This window comes from Phaenicophaeus curvirostris, chromosome 8 (genome assembly GCF_032191515.1).
Source record: "Phaenicophaeus curvirostris isolate KB17595 chromosome 8, BPBGC_Pcur_1.0, whole genome shotgun sequence".
In the NCBI taxonomy this organism is placed as follows: Eukaryota; Metazoa; Chordata; class Aves; order Cuculiformes; family Cuculidae; genus Phaenicophaeus; species Phaenicophaeus curvirostris.
The window spans coordinates 19,152,641-19,165,343 of NC_091399.1; the positions used below are offsets into that span (position 1 = coordinate 19,152,641).

A 12,703-nucleotide genomic window follows, 5' to 3' on the forward strand; every position below is an offset into this window, starting at 1 on the left:
GGTGTGAGCTGATCAGTGATGATGGGCTAGCAGAGTAGCTTTTCCATCCACACTCACAAGTGACTCCTGATATTCGGTTGAACAACCATTTGTTTTAACTAGAATGCAGCAATGGAAATGCCAGTCACCAATGTACTGCAATATTTTTTAATGTACATTGTAATTGCTTATTTATAAAGGAATGGAGTTAATTTTCTGCATTGCTTTCAATTAGAAGTTTACCTTATGCAGAAGAGAGAATACAGCATGCTAATGTACAAATTTGTTTGCTTAGAGTTGACTGTTGTGCTAATGAAGATAAAACAGTGGGTTTACAGAAAATATCCAATTGAAGAAAAATCATTCACTTGTTTCAATAAAATTTGTATACATAAATTGAAGAATTCATAAAGAAATGCAGTATCTATATTGAAGTTACTGAAATACAACTTATTCCTGTCTTTAAAACCAACCATAATTCCTTGCTCTGCATGAGGCAGACCTTTGGACAAGAAGAAAAATATTAAATTCTGCTTTCTAGAAACCAGTCTTATCCGCTATGATTTCTAAAGTTTCTGTTTCTAGTCAGGTACACAGTGACTGCTATACATTAGAAAGGGTATCTTATGGTCACCTGTTGATTAAATGCTGCTAGTTTTAGACCTGACAATTTGTATGATATTGGAACTTAATCTTGTTGTTTACTTTAGAATGGAAGTACTATTTCATGCTCTTTGGGTAAGATGCAATTTAAAATGAATCTATATTTTAAACCTAATGTTAGATCTGGAAATTTTTATTATGTGAGGATCATTCTGCTGGTCAGAGTTTGGTTCAGTTTATTAGAATAATACGATAAGTAGTATCTTGCATGCCTGTAGTTTCCTATCAATAATTCCACTCTGCATAAATTAAAGAATATGTGTTTACGGAGCACTGTACGCCTCCCACAACCAGAATTGACATGTATGTTCAATAAATCAGTAAATTGCCTGTGAAAATGCCTATTTTCAAAAACATTTTGATGCTGATAAACACGTTGTATTCTTTTGGGTTTTGTTGTACTCAGATGACAGAGTTAACACAAACACAGATCTCTGATACTGTCAGCGCTCCAGCTGCTCCAGTCTCCACCTTGTTTGACCACCAGCGGCAGCATCACTCTGAGTTCATGAAACAACTGAGAGCCCGAACGGATACAAAGAGGTTTTGCTTAATGTTTCACATCTTTGGGAGGGGGGAGTAAGATTTTTTGGGTTTTGCTTAAACTATTCTTGGGAAAAAAAAATTAAGATGTCACATTTAAGAAGAATTACTTCACCAAAGGCAGCATTAACTGATCTTAGAGAAGATGCTCTGAATGTTTTGTAGGATGGTTTTACTGGTCTGAGCTTTAAGTGCTCTTTTCAGAAATTTTAGCTGTTACTACTTCTAGTAAACTGATGAAAGCTTGTGAAAAATGCATTATTCCTTGTTTTAGGACAATGCAGATTTACTCAAGCCCCTTCCCTTTTTCAGGAAATGTGAATCTGGTGCCATGTCACAAGGTAAAGAGGAGACGGGTGACTCAAAACAGATGTACTCACCGATGTTTAGTAATTATTCAGAGTCCTCAAGATCAAAGGCTCATGATCAGAGGTAAGAAGAGTTTGTAGTACACAGGGATTTTTTTCTTTAAATAAGAGCTCAAATACAAAGGAATATCAAGATTTTTCCTTCAATATTTTTTTTATAAAAAGGGAAAGCCAGTATTAAACTTTCAATGGGAAAACCTACACTGTGGTCTACAATGTAATCAATTGCATGTCACGTATTAGTATCTTCAATTTTGAATTTGCTGTATATGTTCTAACTGGAAGTTTTCATCTTTCATAACTTGAAACTAAGAGTTCTACATCTGCTTTCTCATTCAGCTGATCTGAACAGGCTGGACCGCTGGGCTGAGTCCAATGGCATGAGGTTTAACAAGGCCAAATGCCGGGTCCTGCGCTTGGGGCACAACAACCCTGAGCAGCTACAGACTAGGAGAAGTCTGGCTGGAAAGCTGCCCTGGGGAGAAGGACCTGGGGGTGTTGGTTGACAGGGACTGAACAGGAGCCTGCAGTGGCCCAGGTGGCCAAGAAGGCCAATGGCATCTTGGCTTGGATCAGAAACGATGTGACCAGCAGGTCCAGGGAGGTTCTTCTCCCTCTGGACTCGGCCCTGGTGAGACCGCTCCTCGAATCCTGTGTTTAGTTCTGGGCCCCTCACCACAAGAAGGATGTTGAGGCTCTGGAGCGAGTCCAGAGAAGAGCAACAAAGCTGGGGAAGGGGCTGGAGAACAGGCCTTATGAGGAGCGGCTGAGAGAGCTGGGGGTGTTTAGCCTGGAGAAGAGGAGGCTGAGGGGAGACCTCATTGCTCTCTCCAGCTACCTGAGAGGAGGTTGTGGAGAGGAGGGAGCTGGGCTCTTCTCCCAAGTGACAGGGGACAGGACGAGAGGGAATGGCCTCAAGCTCCACCAGGGGAGGGTCAGGCTGAACATTAGGAAAAAAATTTTCACAGAAAGGGACATTGGGTACTGGCAGAGGCTGCCCAGGGAGGGGGTTGAGTCACCTTCCCTGGAGGTGTTTAAGGGACGGGTGGACGAGGTGCTGAGGGACATGGTTTAGTGTTTGATAGGAATGGTTGGACTCGATGATCCGGTGGGTCTCTTCCAACCTGGTTATTCTACGATTCTATGATTCTATGAATTAGCAAGTGTGTAGCAAGCAGGTGAAGGGAAATGGTTGTTCCCCTCTGTTCAGCTCTTGTGAGGCTGTATCTGGAATATCGTGTACAATTTTGGGGCTCCTCAGTAAAGAGAAGACATTAACATCCTGACACAAGTCTAGTGGTGAACCAGCAAGGTGGTTAGGAGGCTGGAGTACATGATGTGAGAGAGAGGCTGAAAGAACTAAGTCAGCTTAGCCCAGAAAAGAGAAAGCTCGGGGGACAGGGTTCTAGTTGCAATATCCTGAAGGTGGGCTCTTAGGGAATGTCAGGCTGGACCTTTGAGGAGGTGCTCAGGGTGATGACAAAAGGCGATGGTGACAGACTTTGGAAAAGGGAAAATCAAAGGAAAAAAACCCACTCCCTGTAAGAGTGGTCATACACTGGAATGGGGTGAAAGAAGGTTGTGGGATCCTCTCCTGTTACAGGTGTTCAGAACTTGGACGTGGCCTTGGCTTTGGTTAGATGAAATACCTTCAAAAACTGTTGAGCTTAGATCATTCTGATTTCTGTGCTGTGGATAACTTGCACTTTAAGTCTCTGTTTTTATGACTCTGTCCTAAATATTTGCAGTTAATGCCCTTCTCATTTTGCTCCATGTCTTTTCAAGATGGACCAGAATGTAGACCAGGAGCATGTGTTCTGAAATCTCAGTGCAGGGACCTGTAGAACTGCTGACTCTGTAATATGTTACTTACTGGTCTGTTCTCTGTGTATCTGGCCCTTTATTTAAGATGGGTTGGGTTTTTTTTTCCCTCGCTGCTTCCTTGTGTTGGCTTGAGATTTTACATGAAGTGCCTGGAGCGCTGCTTTCCCGATGTTTAGTTCTGGCAGGTTTCTTGTGCTATTTTTCAGTATCTTGCTACAATTTAGCTTTTTGTTTCCTGTTCATGTACCTGATCGAGTTAGGTCCTATGATGTTTCTCAGTCCTTCTCTGATCTTCACCAATTGGAATGATTTTGTCCTTCTCATTAGTTCTTCTAATTTAAAGCAGTGTCACTGTCTCACTCATCCTTTTAAAAACTGTCAAGAGAGATGTTTGCAGTGGTTTATCATCCATGTTCATTGCCAGATGGAGAACGTGCATACCTACAGCCACTTGCTTTCCAAGATAGAATAAAAATGACAAGTTCCGCTGTCAGTTGGTGGCTTGACGAGGCTTGGAATTAGCCAAGCAGCATTTTAAAAACAAACCCAACCTATCCGTATGTCCACTGTTGCTGGGTTGTTGATCATGGTGCATGCAGTACTGGTGCAAAATAAACATTTTGAAATGCTCGAAGTAATTTTTGAAAAATTTATCTCTTCATAATGCAGTAGTACCAGCAGCCGCCAAGAGAGCCCCTCAGTTCCATCTTCCAAGGAGATGGAGAAGAAGCTTTCCCGCCGTGAAAAGATAACTAGCAGTATTGAAGAGCAGGCTCATACTGCTGCGGATGACTCCTTGCCAAGCAATAGTATTTTGTCACTGCCAGATGAAAAAGGTTGGTGTATTGTTTGTGTGTGATCAATCTGAAGGTGAGGAGGCGGGGAGCAAGAGAGGTGCTGTTTCAAAATGAATTTCTGAAATAGCTGAGGGAATATGCATGACCAAAGCTGGTCCCAGGTGAATTGGTAGCCTCTTAAGAGGTGACAGGGGGTGGGACAGGGAGAAGGTTTCAAAATTTTGCATATTGGAGTGGTGGAGTCTGTGGGCCGTTCTACTTTTTGCTGTGCTAGCTGTAGCCAGGTGTTCACTTGCGGAACACCAAAAGTTTCAGCAGCCCCCAAAATGTGTTTCTAACTCTGTGCAGAGGACTGCTAGGTCTTTTGAAGCTAGATAACCTCTTACTCAAGGTCCCTCTTTTCTAATCACCTGTTTTTCTGCATTAGAGTAGTTATCACCCTGTCTTTCCTGCCCTTCCAACTTTACTACGACAAGACACAGCAAAACTGCATTCGTGGTACATACGTGAGCGTAAAGCCACTTCTGATTTTTCCATCAGATTCCACTTCTGTTGCAACAGAGTATTCCCTGAAATTTGATGAATCCATGACCGAGGATGAGATTGAACAAAAGTCTTTTCGGTCTTTGCTGCCCTCTGAAAGTCATCGCAGAAATAACTTGGAGAAGAAACGGGGTAATCGTGATGATTCTGATGAGGAAGTCTCGCCAGAAAAAACAGCTCTGTCATCCATCAAGGTAGGTCAAGCACCCATAGTTAAGGTAAATTAACTGAACTGAGATGGTTAAGCTTGTGAGCTTCAAGTGAGCCGTTCTTAGTGTTGTTAGCTTACTTGAATGTTCTTTTCCTCCCTGTTGCTCTTCAAGCACCTCAAAACATAGACTTGTGTAATTGTCACTGTTGTACAACCACCATGACTTATGGAACAGTTCATCCAGGCCTCTGCCCATTCTCTTGTGTCTTTGGAGGAGTGACTTTTTGAGGTAGGTCATAGAAGCCCAGTAGATTAATTCTTCCTGCTATGCCTGCACACAGCTAGGAAGTACAAGAGGATGCTTCATCTCTCTGTTCCGCAAGAAACTGCCACGCAGTCCAGGGCACAAAAAGCAGATCTGTACAAAGCTCAGAAAGGAGCAACAGCTTCCTTTCTAACATCTGTTTGTGTGTGTGCGTGTGTAGCACACACTTTGTAATTGAAGAAAGCCGTGGAATTTCTGTATTATCAAATCATGCCAAATGTGTCTTGCCTTCCAGGAGCTAAGCATGCCGTTCTCAGGGGGGCAAGATAGTTTCTCTAAATTTACCATGGAGATGGTAAGACAGTATATGAAAGAGGAGGAAATGCGAGCAGCTCATCAGTCCTCACTGCTTCGGCTCCGGGAGAAGGCTCTGAAAGAGAAGACCAAGGCTGAATTAGCTTGGCTGGAACACCAGAAGAAGTAAGGCTGTGCTGAATAAACTCTGCTACTGACTGACCGTTTTCTTGTATTTTTACTTGAATTTTTTTTGTAAGATTTTGTCTCCGCCCCACTCCTGCCTTATTAAATATCAATGGTTAAAATATTCTTCTGACATCAGTAGCCTATGCAAATGGTATTGTCACTTGGAAAGAACAGAACGCAGGTTGTACGTGTGCTTTGATGTTTACATTGAATGCAGTTTGATAAAAGAGAATTTCATTGAAACAGTAGAATGTCAGATGTCTGTCAGAGAAGGTAGTTCCCAATCATTCCTCTTACCAGTCTTAATCCAAGAATGTATAAAATGGTTGGACCTCTATTTGCTGGTTGTCTGTGGTCACTTTAGTTGACTTGGGGCAGACTTTGTGAATCTAGGTATATGTTTTCTTTAATGACTTTTTTTCCAACCTAATACATGCTTTGTCCTGGAATGCCACTTAAAGTCCCTAGTGATACTCCTGATCAGTGGTGGCCAGATCGAATCAAGAATACTTTTCCGTGACCACTCTCTGTACCATTGCTCACCAGACATTTTCTTCCAGCAGCTTGTCATTGTGGATTTGACGAAGGATTGTGAGGTAGTGACCCAAGCGTCTGTCATGGTTTAGTCCCAGTCTGGCTGGATTGGCAGTTAAAATGTGAGCAGTTGTGATCCCAGTCTCTGCCCCTCCCAGGAAAAGGGAAATGAGAGAAAGACTTGTGGTTGGAAACGAAAACTAAAACAGCTTTAATGAAACAATAATAATAAAGAAAATACTATTGATGAGGTACTAATAAAATGTATACAAATATACAAAATTGCTCCCCCTGCCTTGATGACTAAATCCCCAGAGAAGCTGCGGAGCAGGCACAGGGAAAAGGTCCTGGGCTGGGCTTGGCAGCAGGAGGGAGCTGGATTCGGGAATGCACTGGCCCGGGATTAGGGGCAAACAGACAGACGAGATCCTCGCTGGACATTGGGCATTGAAGAAGAGAGCTTCACCCTCGTGATCCCGTAGTTTTGTAAAGAGTAAGATGTATATGGGATGGAATCCTCTGCTGGTTAGTTTGGAGTCACCTGTCCCATCTGCCCCTCCCTGCAGGTGTCACTTTTTCCACCCCTTTCACTTTGGGCTCCACCAGCTCGAGGATGACCTTGGTTTCTGTCAGAATAAGTCTAAGCAACAGCCTTTCTGTATCCCAGTGCCCCGTGTTATCCCTGCTAGAGAGACACCCTGTCTGAAAAATACGCAGTTAACTTTCAGAAAGTGAAGTTACTTAGATGAGACTTAGCTGAGAAGTTAGAAAACTGATTGTACTTCAGCTCAAATCATAACAACGTCCTTTCTTCTGTCTTTCTCACACGGTGAGCATGCTACCTCTGTCAAACTTCTACCCATTCATGTGTGAATCCGTGTTACTGTATTGGCCCTTTAACTGTGTGTGTGTCTTTGACCAGACAGTACAAAATATGCCACCACAGAGAATGTGAGAATGCTAGTTATTAAGCACAGGCATGTGCTCCTCTGCAGGTTAGGAAAAGTAAACTTTTTCCACTTTGAAGAGTAAAAGGCTTGTTGTTTTGTTCTTTCTTATTTAATCCTTTCTTCCGATGTATTTGCAGGCATTTGCGAGACAAGGGAGAGGATGATAAGATGCCACCTATTCGAAAGAGGCAGCGTGGTCTGCTGCTGAGGTTACAGCAGGAAAAGGTAACTGATGCGCTCTAGGAAGATTCTGTAGAATATCCTGTACCATTAAATGTCTCAGACACTGTAAAAGCTAAGAATTGAGAACTCCATACCAGGCTTTTGGATAGGAAGCTGCCAGTATTTCTTAACAATAAGTTTTATTTGCATCTTGATAGTATCTAAGATTTTGTTTTAAAGGGTCCTTGTGTTATCGTTGTCTTCTGTTCATTGCTGCTAAATTCAGGCTGGTGATTTCTTTGTGCAATTACAGCAATTTCAATCCCATAGCTAAGGACACTGTGGCAGCTCTAAAGTGAGTGCTTGAGAGCTGTCTGTCACAGTTCTTATGCTTCATCTTTTATACCTAAAAGGCAGAAATTAAGCGTCTTCAAGAGGCTAACAAGGCTGCCCGGAAGGAGAGACAGCTGATCCTTAAACAGCAGGCAGAAATAGAACGAATTCGTCAGACTACGATGAAACTGCAGGAAAAACTGAAGTCTGCAGGAGAAAACAAGCTGGTAAGTGTTCAGTAGAGAAGCTGGAGTATTCCCTCTTTGGCCATGCAGCCAGTGTTTGCCTTCAGTATTAAAGGAATGTAAAGCTTCTAGATTGGACCTATTGCTTGGAAGTTTTGTCTGCATGAAACGGTCTCATCTTCTTATCTCAGCAATTTAATGTTTAATTTCTTGAAATCATTGTTGAGGAAATGCATTTGGAGAAGTTATAAAATGTCCTGGTTTAAATGGGCGGTAGATGGTGTTTGTTAATTCTCAGGCTTAACTAATGACTTTGGGAATATAAATTTTTTGATGCTTAGATATCTCGGGCTCTGATTTTGTTTGATTATTTCTTAGACCCTAAAGTACTAAATGTAAGCACTAAACCCAAAACTTGCTGCTGTGTGCATGTGTTAGTGTCATTATGCTGAGTTTTTTGGATCTGCTTTATGAGACAGCAAGACAGGATTTTGGTAACTGTCTGCCTCCTTACAAAATTCAAGGAGACACAAATTTAATAATAGTAGTGTAGAAAAGATTGGTTTCTTATTTGGGTAACGATTCTGGTAGGTAATGTTGTTCTAGCTACAGTTAAGGGACAACTTAAATTATGGAGAAATAAGGTGTACTGAAAAAAATGTGTCAAATAAAAATGAAGTTGGAAAATGAAGTTAAATCTGCAGGAGGACAGACTTGCCTGAAGTATTTGGTGTGATCTGGGGAGAAGTGCGCTAAAGTCACCCAAACATTTAAGAGATTGTAGAATAGTGTCTTACTTTTAATGTTGCTTTTTTAACACTTAATTGCAGGAACTTCACAGCGAGGATGACATCAAGCAGAGCAATGGTTCTAGCCCACTTCCAACTGATGCAGAAACACGCAGCCCTTCCCCCATCTCAATCTCCAGCAGTGAGACCAGTAGCATTATGCAGAAACTTAAAAAAATGCGCAGCAGAATGGATGAAAAGTAACTATTTTTTTTTTTCCGTACACAAAAGTTCACTGTTCTAATAGAATGAGTTGGTTTGGCCTGTATCTGCTCTACAAATGGCCATCAGAATATGAGAGGTATTGCTGTCACATACACTTAGATCCGAGTTGCCTGAAAAGGAGCTCTTTGGAACCATTAATAGAACTATATAAATCTTTGAATGTAATATTTTAAAGGCTGCAATTCTTGCATGAATACCAAGATTCAAACGTTATTAGCTGACAGTGTGATCAAAGTTTGTTGGAGAAGATTGGCTTTAATATTCTTTGTCCTTGATAGTCAGTAAAAGCACATCAATTTCAAAGATTTTTATGTTTGTACGTACAAGGAACTTGGATGGGCTCCAGCTTGATGGTGTATTTTGTCACAGTTCTTGCAACGAGAGCCCTGAAGTCAAGTGGTCAAAATGGTGCCTGTATTTTGTCTCTTCCCCCATTACTTTAAATGGGAAAAATGTAGGGTGTGAGACAGTACCAATTTTTATCTTGAACTGAAGTTTAAATTATAAATAGCAATAGTCTTATGGAAAAACTAATAAATGAGTTTGAGATCTGGCTCACAGAAAGTCATAGAGTTTATTTAGTCTGTGAATTTAAATTCTGATTGCACTGAAGTCAGCTAGGGATGAGTTCTGTGAGTGTTTTCTTAAGTAATGGTGATGGGAATGCGTGTGATTAAGAATACAGGCAGTTCATAAGACCCTTCTGGTCCACAGGTTGGAAAAAGTTGAAAACAGCTGTTAGTCTTCAGAGGAAATAATGAAGGGCATAGGCAGTTTGGGGTCTGAAGACTAAATCTGTTGATTTCACCTGTTAAATTGTAAATCAAAAATTATTTCTGCATCATTTCAGTCTAGGAATTACTTTGCGTGCACTAAACAACCCAAATGCTTTACCAGCATGTGCTCATTAGTTTCAAGCCTTTAATTCTTATTTCAGACTAATCCATTAAAAGTCTGGCCTCTGCCACTTCTCTGCAAGAAATAGTCTTAGCTTAATTTTTCTGAACTTGTAACAAAACGGATCACTATATTTTAGTTCATATTGGTGATCGTTGTAATGTTTTTCCTCTTGAGATTCCTAACGCAGCTGGATGAAGCACCAAAAAGCAAGCAGTGCCACTTGGGAAGGCAAGGGGTCTGTGGCTCCTTAGCACCCTGTTTGCTTGTTATCACTGAGGAAGCACATAGCCCACACTTGCATGAAGGTAAAAATCAGTAGTAGTAAGTGAGGGTTTGGTGTAAGTAGGAACAAACCACAAACATGTTCAAATTACATGGCCTTCCTGTTCTAGCCTGACTCGATTGTTGTTATATTTGAATTCTAGTTGAATCTGGTAAACTGAACAGCCAAAATCAGAAATTATTTCAAGGTTCTGAAGTGTCGTAGTTCCAAACCCAAACTCTTGGCATTCCAAAATCATGTGAAAATCCCCCCATTGTTATAGTAGTAAACTCTTCTCGAAGTATGTTTTCAGATTGGTAAATGGCTTAAGATGGGGCCTTCAAAACAACATGCTGTGTAAGCCATGTTGAATTCCAGAGTTTCAAGGAAACAAAAATTTTATTCTGATTCTATCTTTTTTTTGTTAAAAAGAGGGTCTTTGTCTTTTTCCAACTGAGATTTAACATAGAAAATTTCACATGGTGACACAAACCCAAGTTACAGCTTATGAATTTTGAGATACAGCATTAATAGTGTATTAATACTATTAGGTGACAAATACATTTTATATTCAAGACTACCTTTTTATTGGGTAGGGGGGTTGTTAAATATTGGTTTTGAAATATTTTTCTCTAAGCAATGATTGTGATTACAGAAAGAATTACATATTAATAAATAATTGTTCACGCCATTACAAGGGATAACAGCAGATACAAAGTGTGTTCTACAGTTAAAGATATTTGAATTGTCAGTCCAAAGTATCGCTCGTCTGGAGAATAGTTTTCAGAAGGTGAATGGCAGCATTTGAGCTGAAACAATGGCTTTTAGGCGGAACAAGTGGAAATCATGTGTGATATAATCTATATGGTCACGTATTCTCGTTATAGCTTTGTCTTGGATTGTTGTGCGTGTTCAAAGGAAATAGCATTTTATGTAAACATAAATAATTCTCTAGAACTTGATCTTCCTAATTGTGAAGCCTTTTGTGAGTGTTTTGATAGTGATAGCAGTGCTTATTGATTGAAAAACAGTGCTGACTTGGTATCTTTTTTTAATGTTCTTTTTTGTATAAGAATAATAGTAACGTAATAGAGAAGGGTGTTTGCTTTGGGGTGCAATGCTAGGAAGTTGCCGTTTGAAGGGAATCAGGTTGTGAGACACTGCAAAAGGAAAGAAGCTGAATGATGAGCAAGGTACAAAGGAACTAGAGGAAGGAGCTGGGAAAGCCTGCTGTGCTGGAGTCGCTGTACTCCGTAGCAGGGCGGAAATTCTTTGGCTTCCTTACTTATGAGGCAGCTTGAATATTTCTCTTCTGTTAAAAGGGGAATGAAAGAATAGTTCTGTTTTAATTTTAGTGGATGAGTCTGTGTAGCCTGCATGTGAACAGGAGCATGCTCTGTCAAAGAGAATTAACCACGTTCCCCTTGCTTTCCTTGCATACGCAGCTTTAATGATAATCAGTGCACTAGCAGAACCGATTAAATGCTCATTTTCTTTTGCTTTTCCTTAATGTGCTGCTTAGCTTGCATTGTAGTTGATAGAGCTATATAGAGCATGATATTTTCCGATAAATAAGGTAATTCAATAGGGATTAGCTTAAAACGGTTGTTCGTTAGGATATACCATGTTAAGCACAACTGTAAGGTTATGTAGATTTTTAAAAAGCAATAGGCATTCTTCCTGCAGTTGGATGTTTAAAAGGAAGAGGCAATATGCGAGTATTCTTAGACCAAGTCTGCACTTTCTTGCAAAAAAGCCCAAAAGAGCAGCCAGAAGTTGAATTATAGGTGTTTCTCAGATTTCCTGGAATTGCTCATGTTTTAAGAATACATTATTTAATCTTTTTTTTTTTTTTTTTTTTTAATTTGCCCTCTCACTGGTGCTTACCTTTGGACAAGTAAATTTACTGAGGTTCCGCCAGGTGAATGAAAATGCATTTAAAGTTTCAGACTAGCAAAGTTGTTCGTATCGCAAACCCAGCGTGCTTTTTAATGCTATTAATATATTCTGTCTTAGAATAGCAGGAGTTGCAAAAAGATCAGCCTGAAATGTTAACCCGTGCATGTGGAAGTCTGCATCAAAGAAATAACACTTCCAGAATGTAAACAAAAATACAGCAGTGTGAAAGCAGCTTGCCTTTAATTAACAAAATGAAGTGGTGTCAGTGTATGTGTCTTGTTGCCTTCTGCATTATAGTGCATAGTTTTTCTGCTTCGGATGTTGGGTAGTAACTATATAATGTTAAATGCAATTAATTTTAAAGTTCTTTGCTAGATGCTATCCTTTTCTCGTTCTTTCTGCCTTTTTTGCTATCTTAGTTTGAAACTCTTCCTCCTTATTTTGTAGACACTGCTCTCCTGTTCACTACTTCTTCTCTGTCTTTACGTCTCACCACTGGGCTTCTCTCAGTGTCTGTTTTCCCAACCTCCACCCCAAATTCCAGCTGTATATCTACAACCAATTGGTCAGGTAACTGTATCTTTCTCAAGTGATAGACTCTTTGATAGAGCATGCTCTGTTCAGTCCTAGAAAGTCAAGAGGTTCTTCATCAATGAACACGTTTGACACGTTACTTACTGTTTCCAGATCTTTATTAATGACATAGTGGGATCAGGTGCACTCTCAGCAAGTTTGCAGATGACACCAAGCCTCAGTGGTGCCATTGATTCACTAGAGGGAAGGGATGCCATCCAGAGGGACCTCCAGAGGCTTGAAGAGTAGGTCAACGTGAACCTCACAAAGGACAAC

At 40.6% G+C, this 12,703-nt stretch overlaps 1 protein-coding gene across 11 annotated transcripts in view; it reads left to right on the forward strand.

Annotated features, from left to right (window-relative positions):
- The window catches only part of CEP350 (centrosomal protein 350), a 78,826-nt gene that overhangs the window by 38,117 nt on the left and 28,006 nt on the right, over nt 1–12,703 (forward strand). For 8 of the 11 annotated variants that reach the window (XM_069862664.1, XM_069862671.1, XM_069862665.1 and 5 more), the window contains exons 20-28: nt 1,049–1,185; nt 1,498–1,617; nt 4,047–4,213; nt 4,715–4,911; nt 5,429–5,613; nt 7,238–7,325; nt 7,676–7,822; nt 8,611–8,768; nt 12,302–12,424. In XM_069862664.1, the coding sequence (XP_069718765.1) occupies nt 1,049–1,185; nt 1,498–1,617; nt 4,047–4,213; nt 4,715–4,911; nt 5,429–5,613; nt 7,238–7,325; nt 7,676–7,822; nt 8,611–8,768; nt 12,302–12,424 (1,322 nt within the window). The remainder of the gene's footprint in view (nt 1–1,048; nt 1,186–1,497; nt 1,618–4,046; nt 4,214–4,714; nt 4,912–5,428; nt 5,614–7,237; nt 7,326–7,675; nt 7,823–8,610; nt 8,769–12,301; nt 12,425–12,703) is intronic. The other 3 variants (XM_069862674.1, XM_069862675.1, XM_069862669.1) reach the window with 2 other exon arrangements.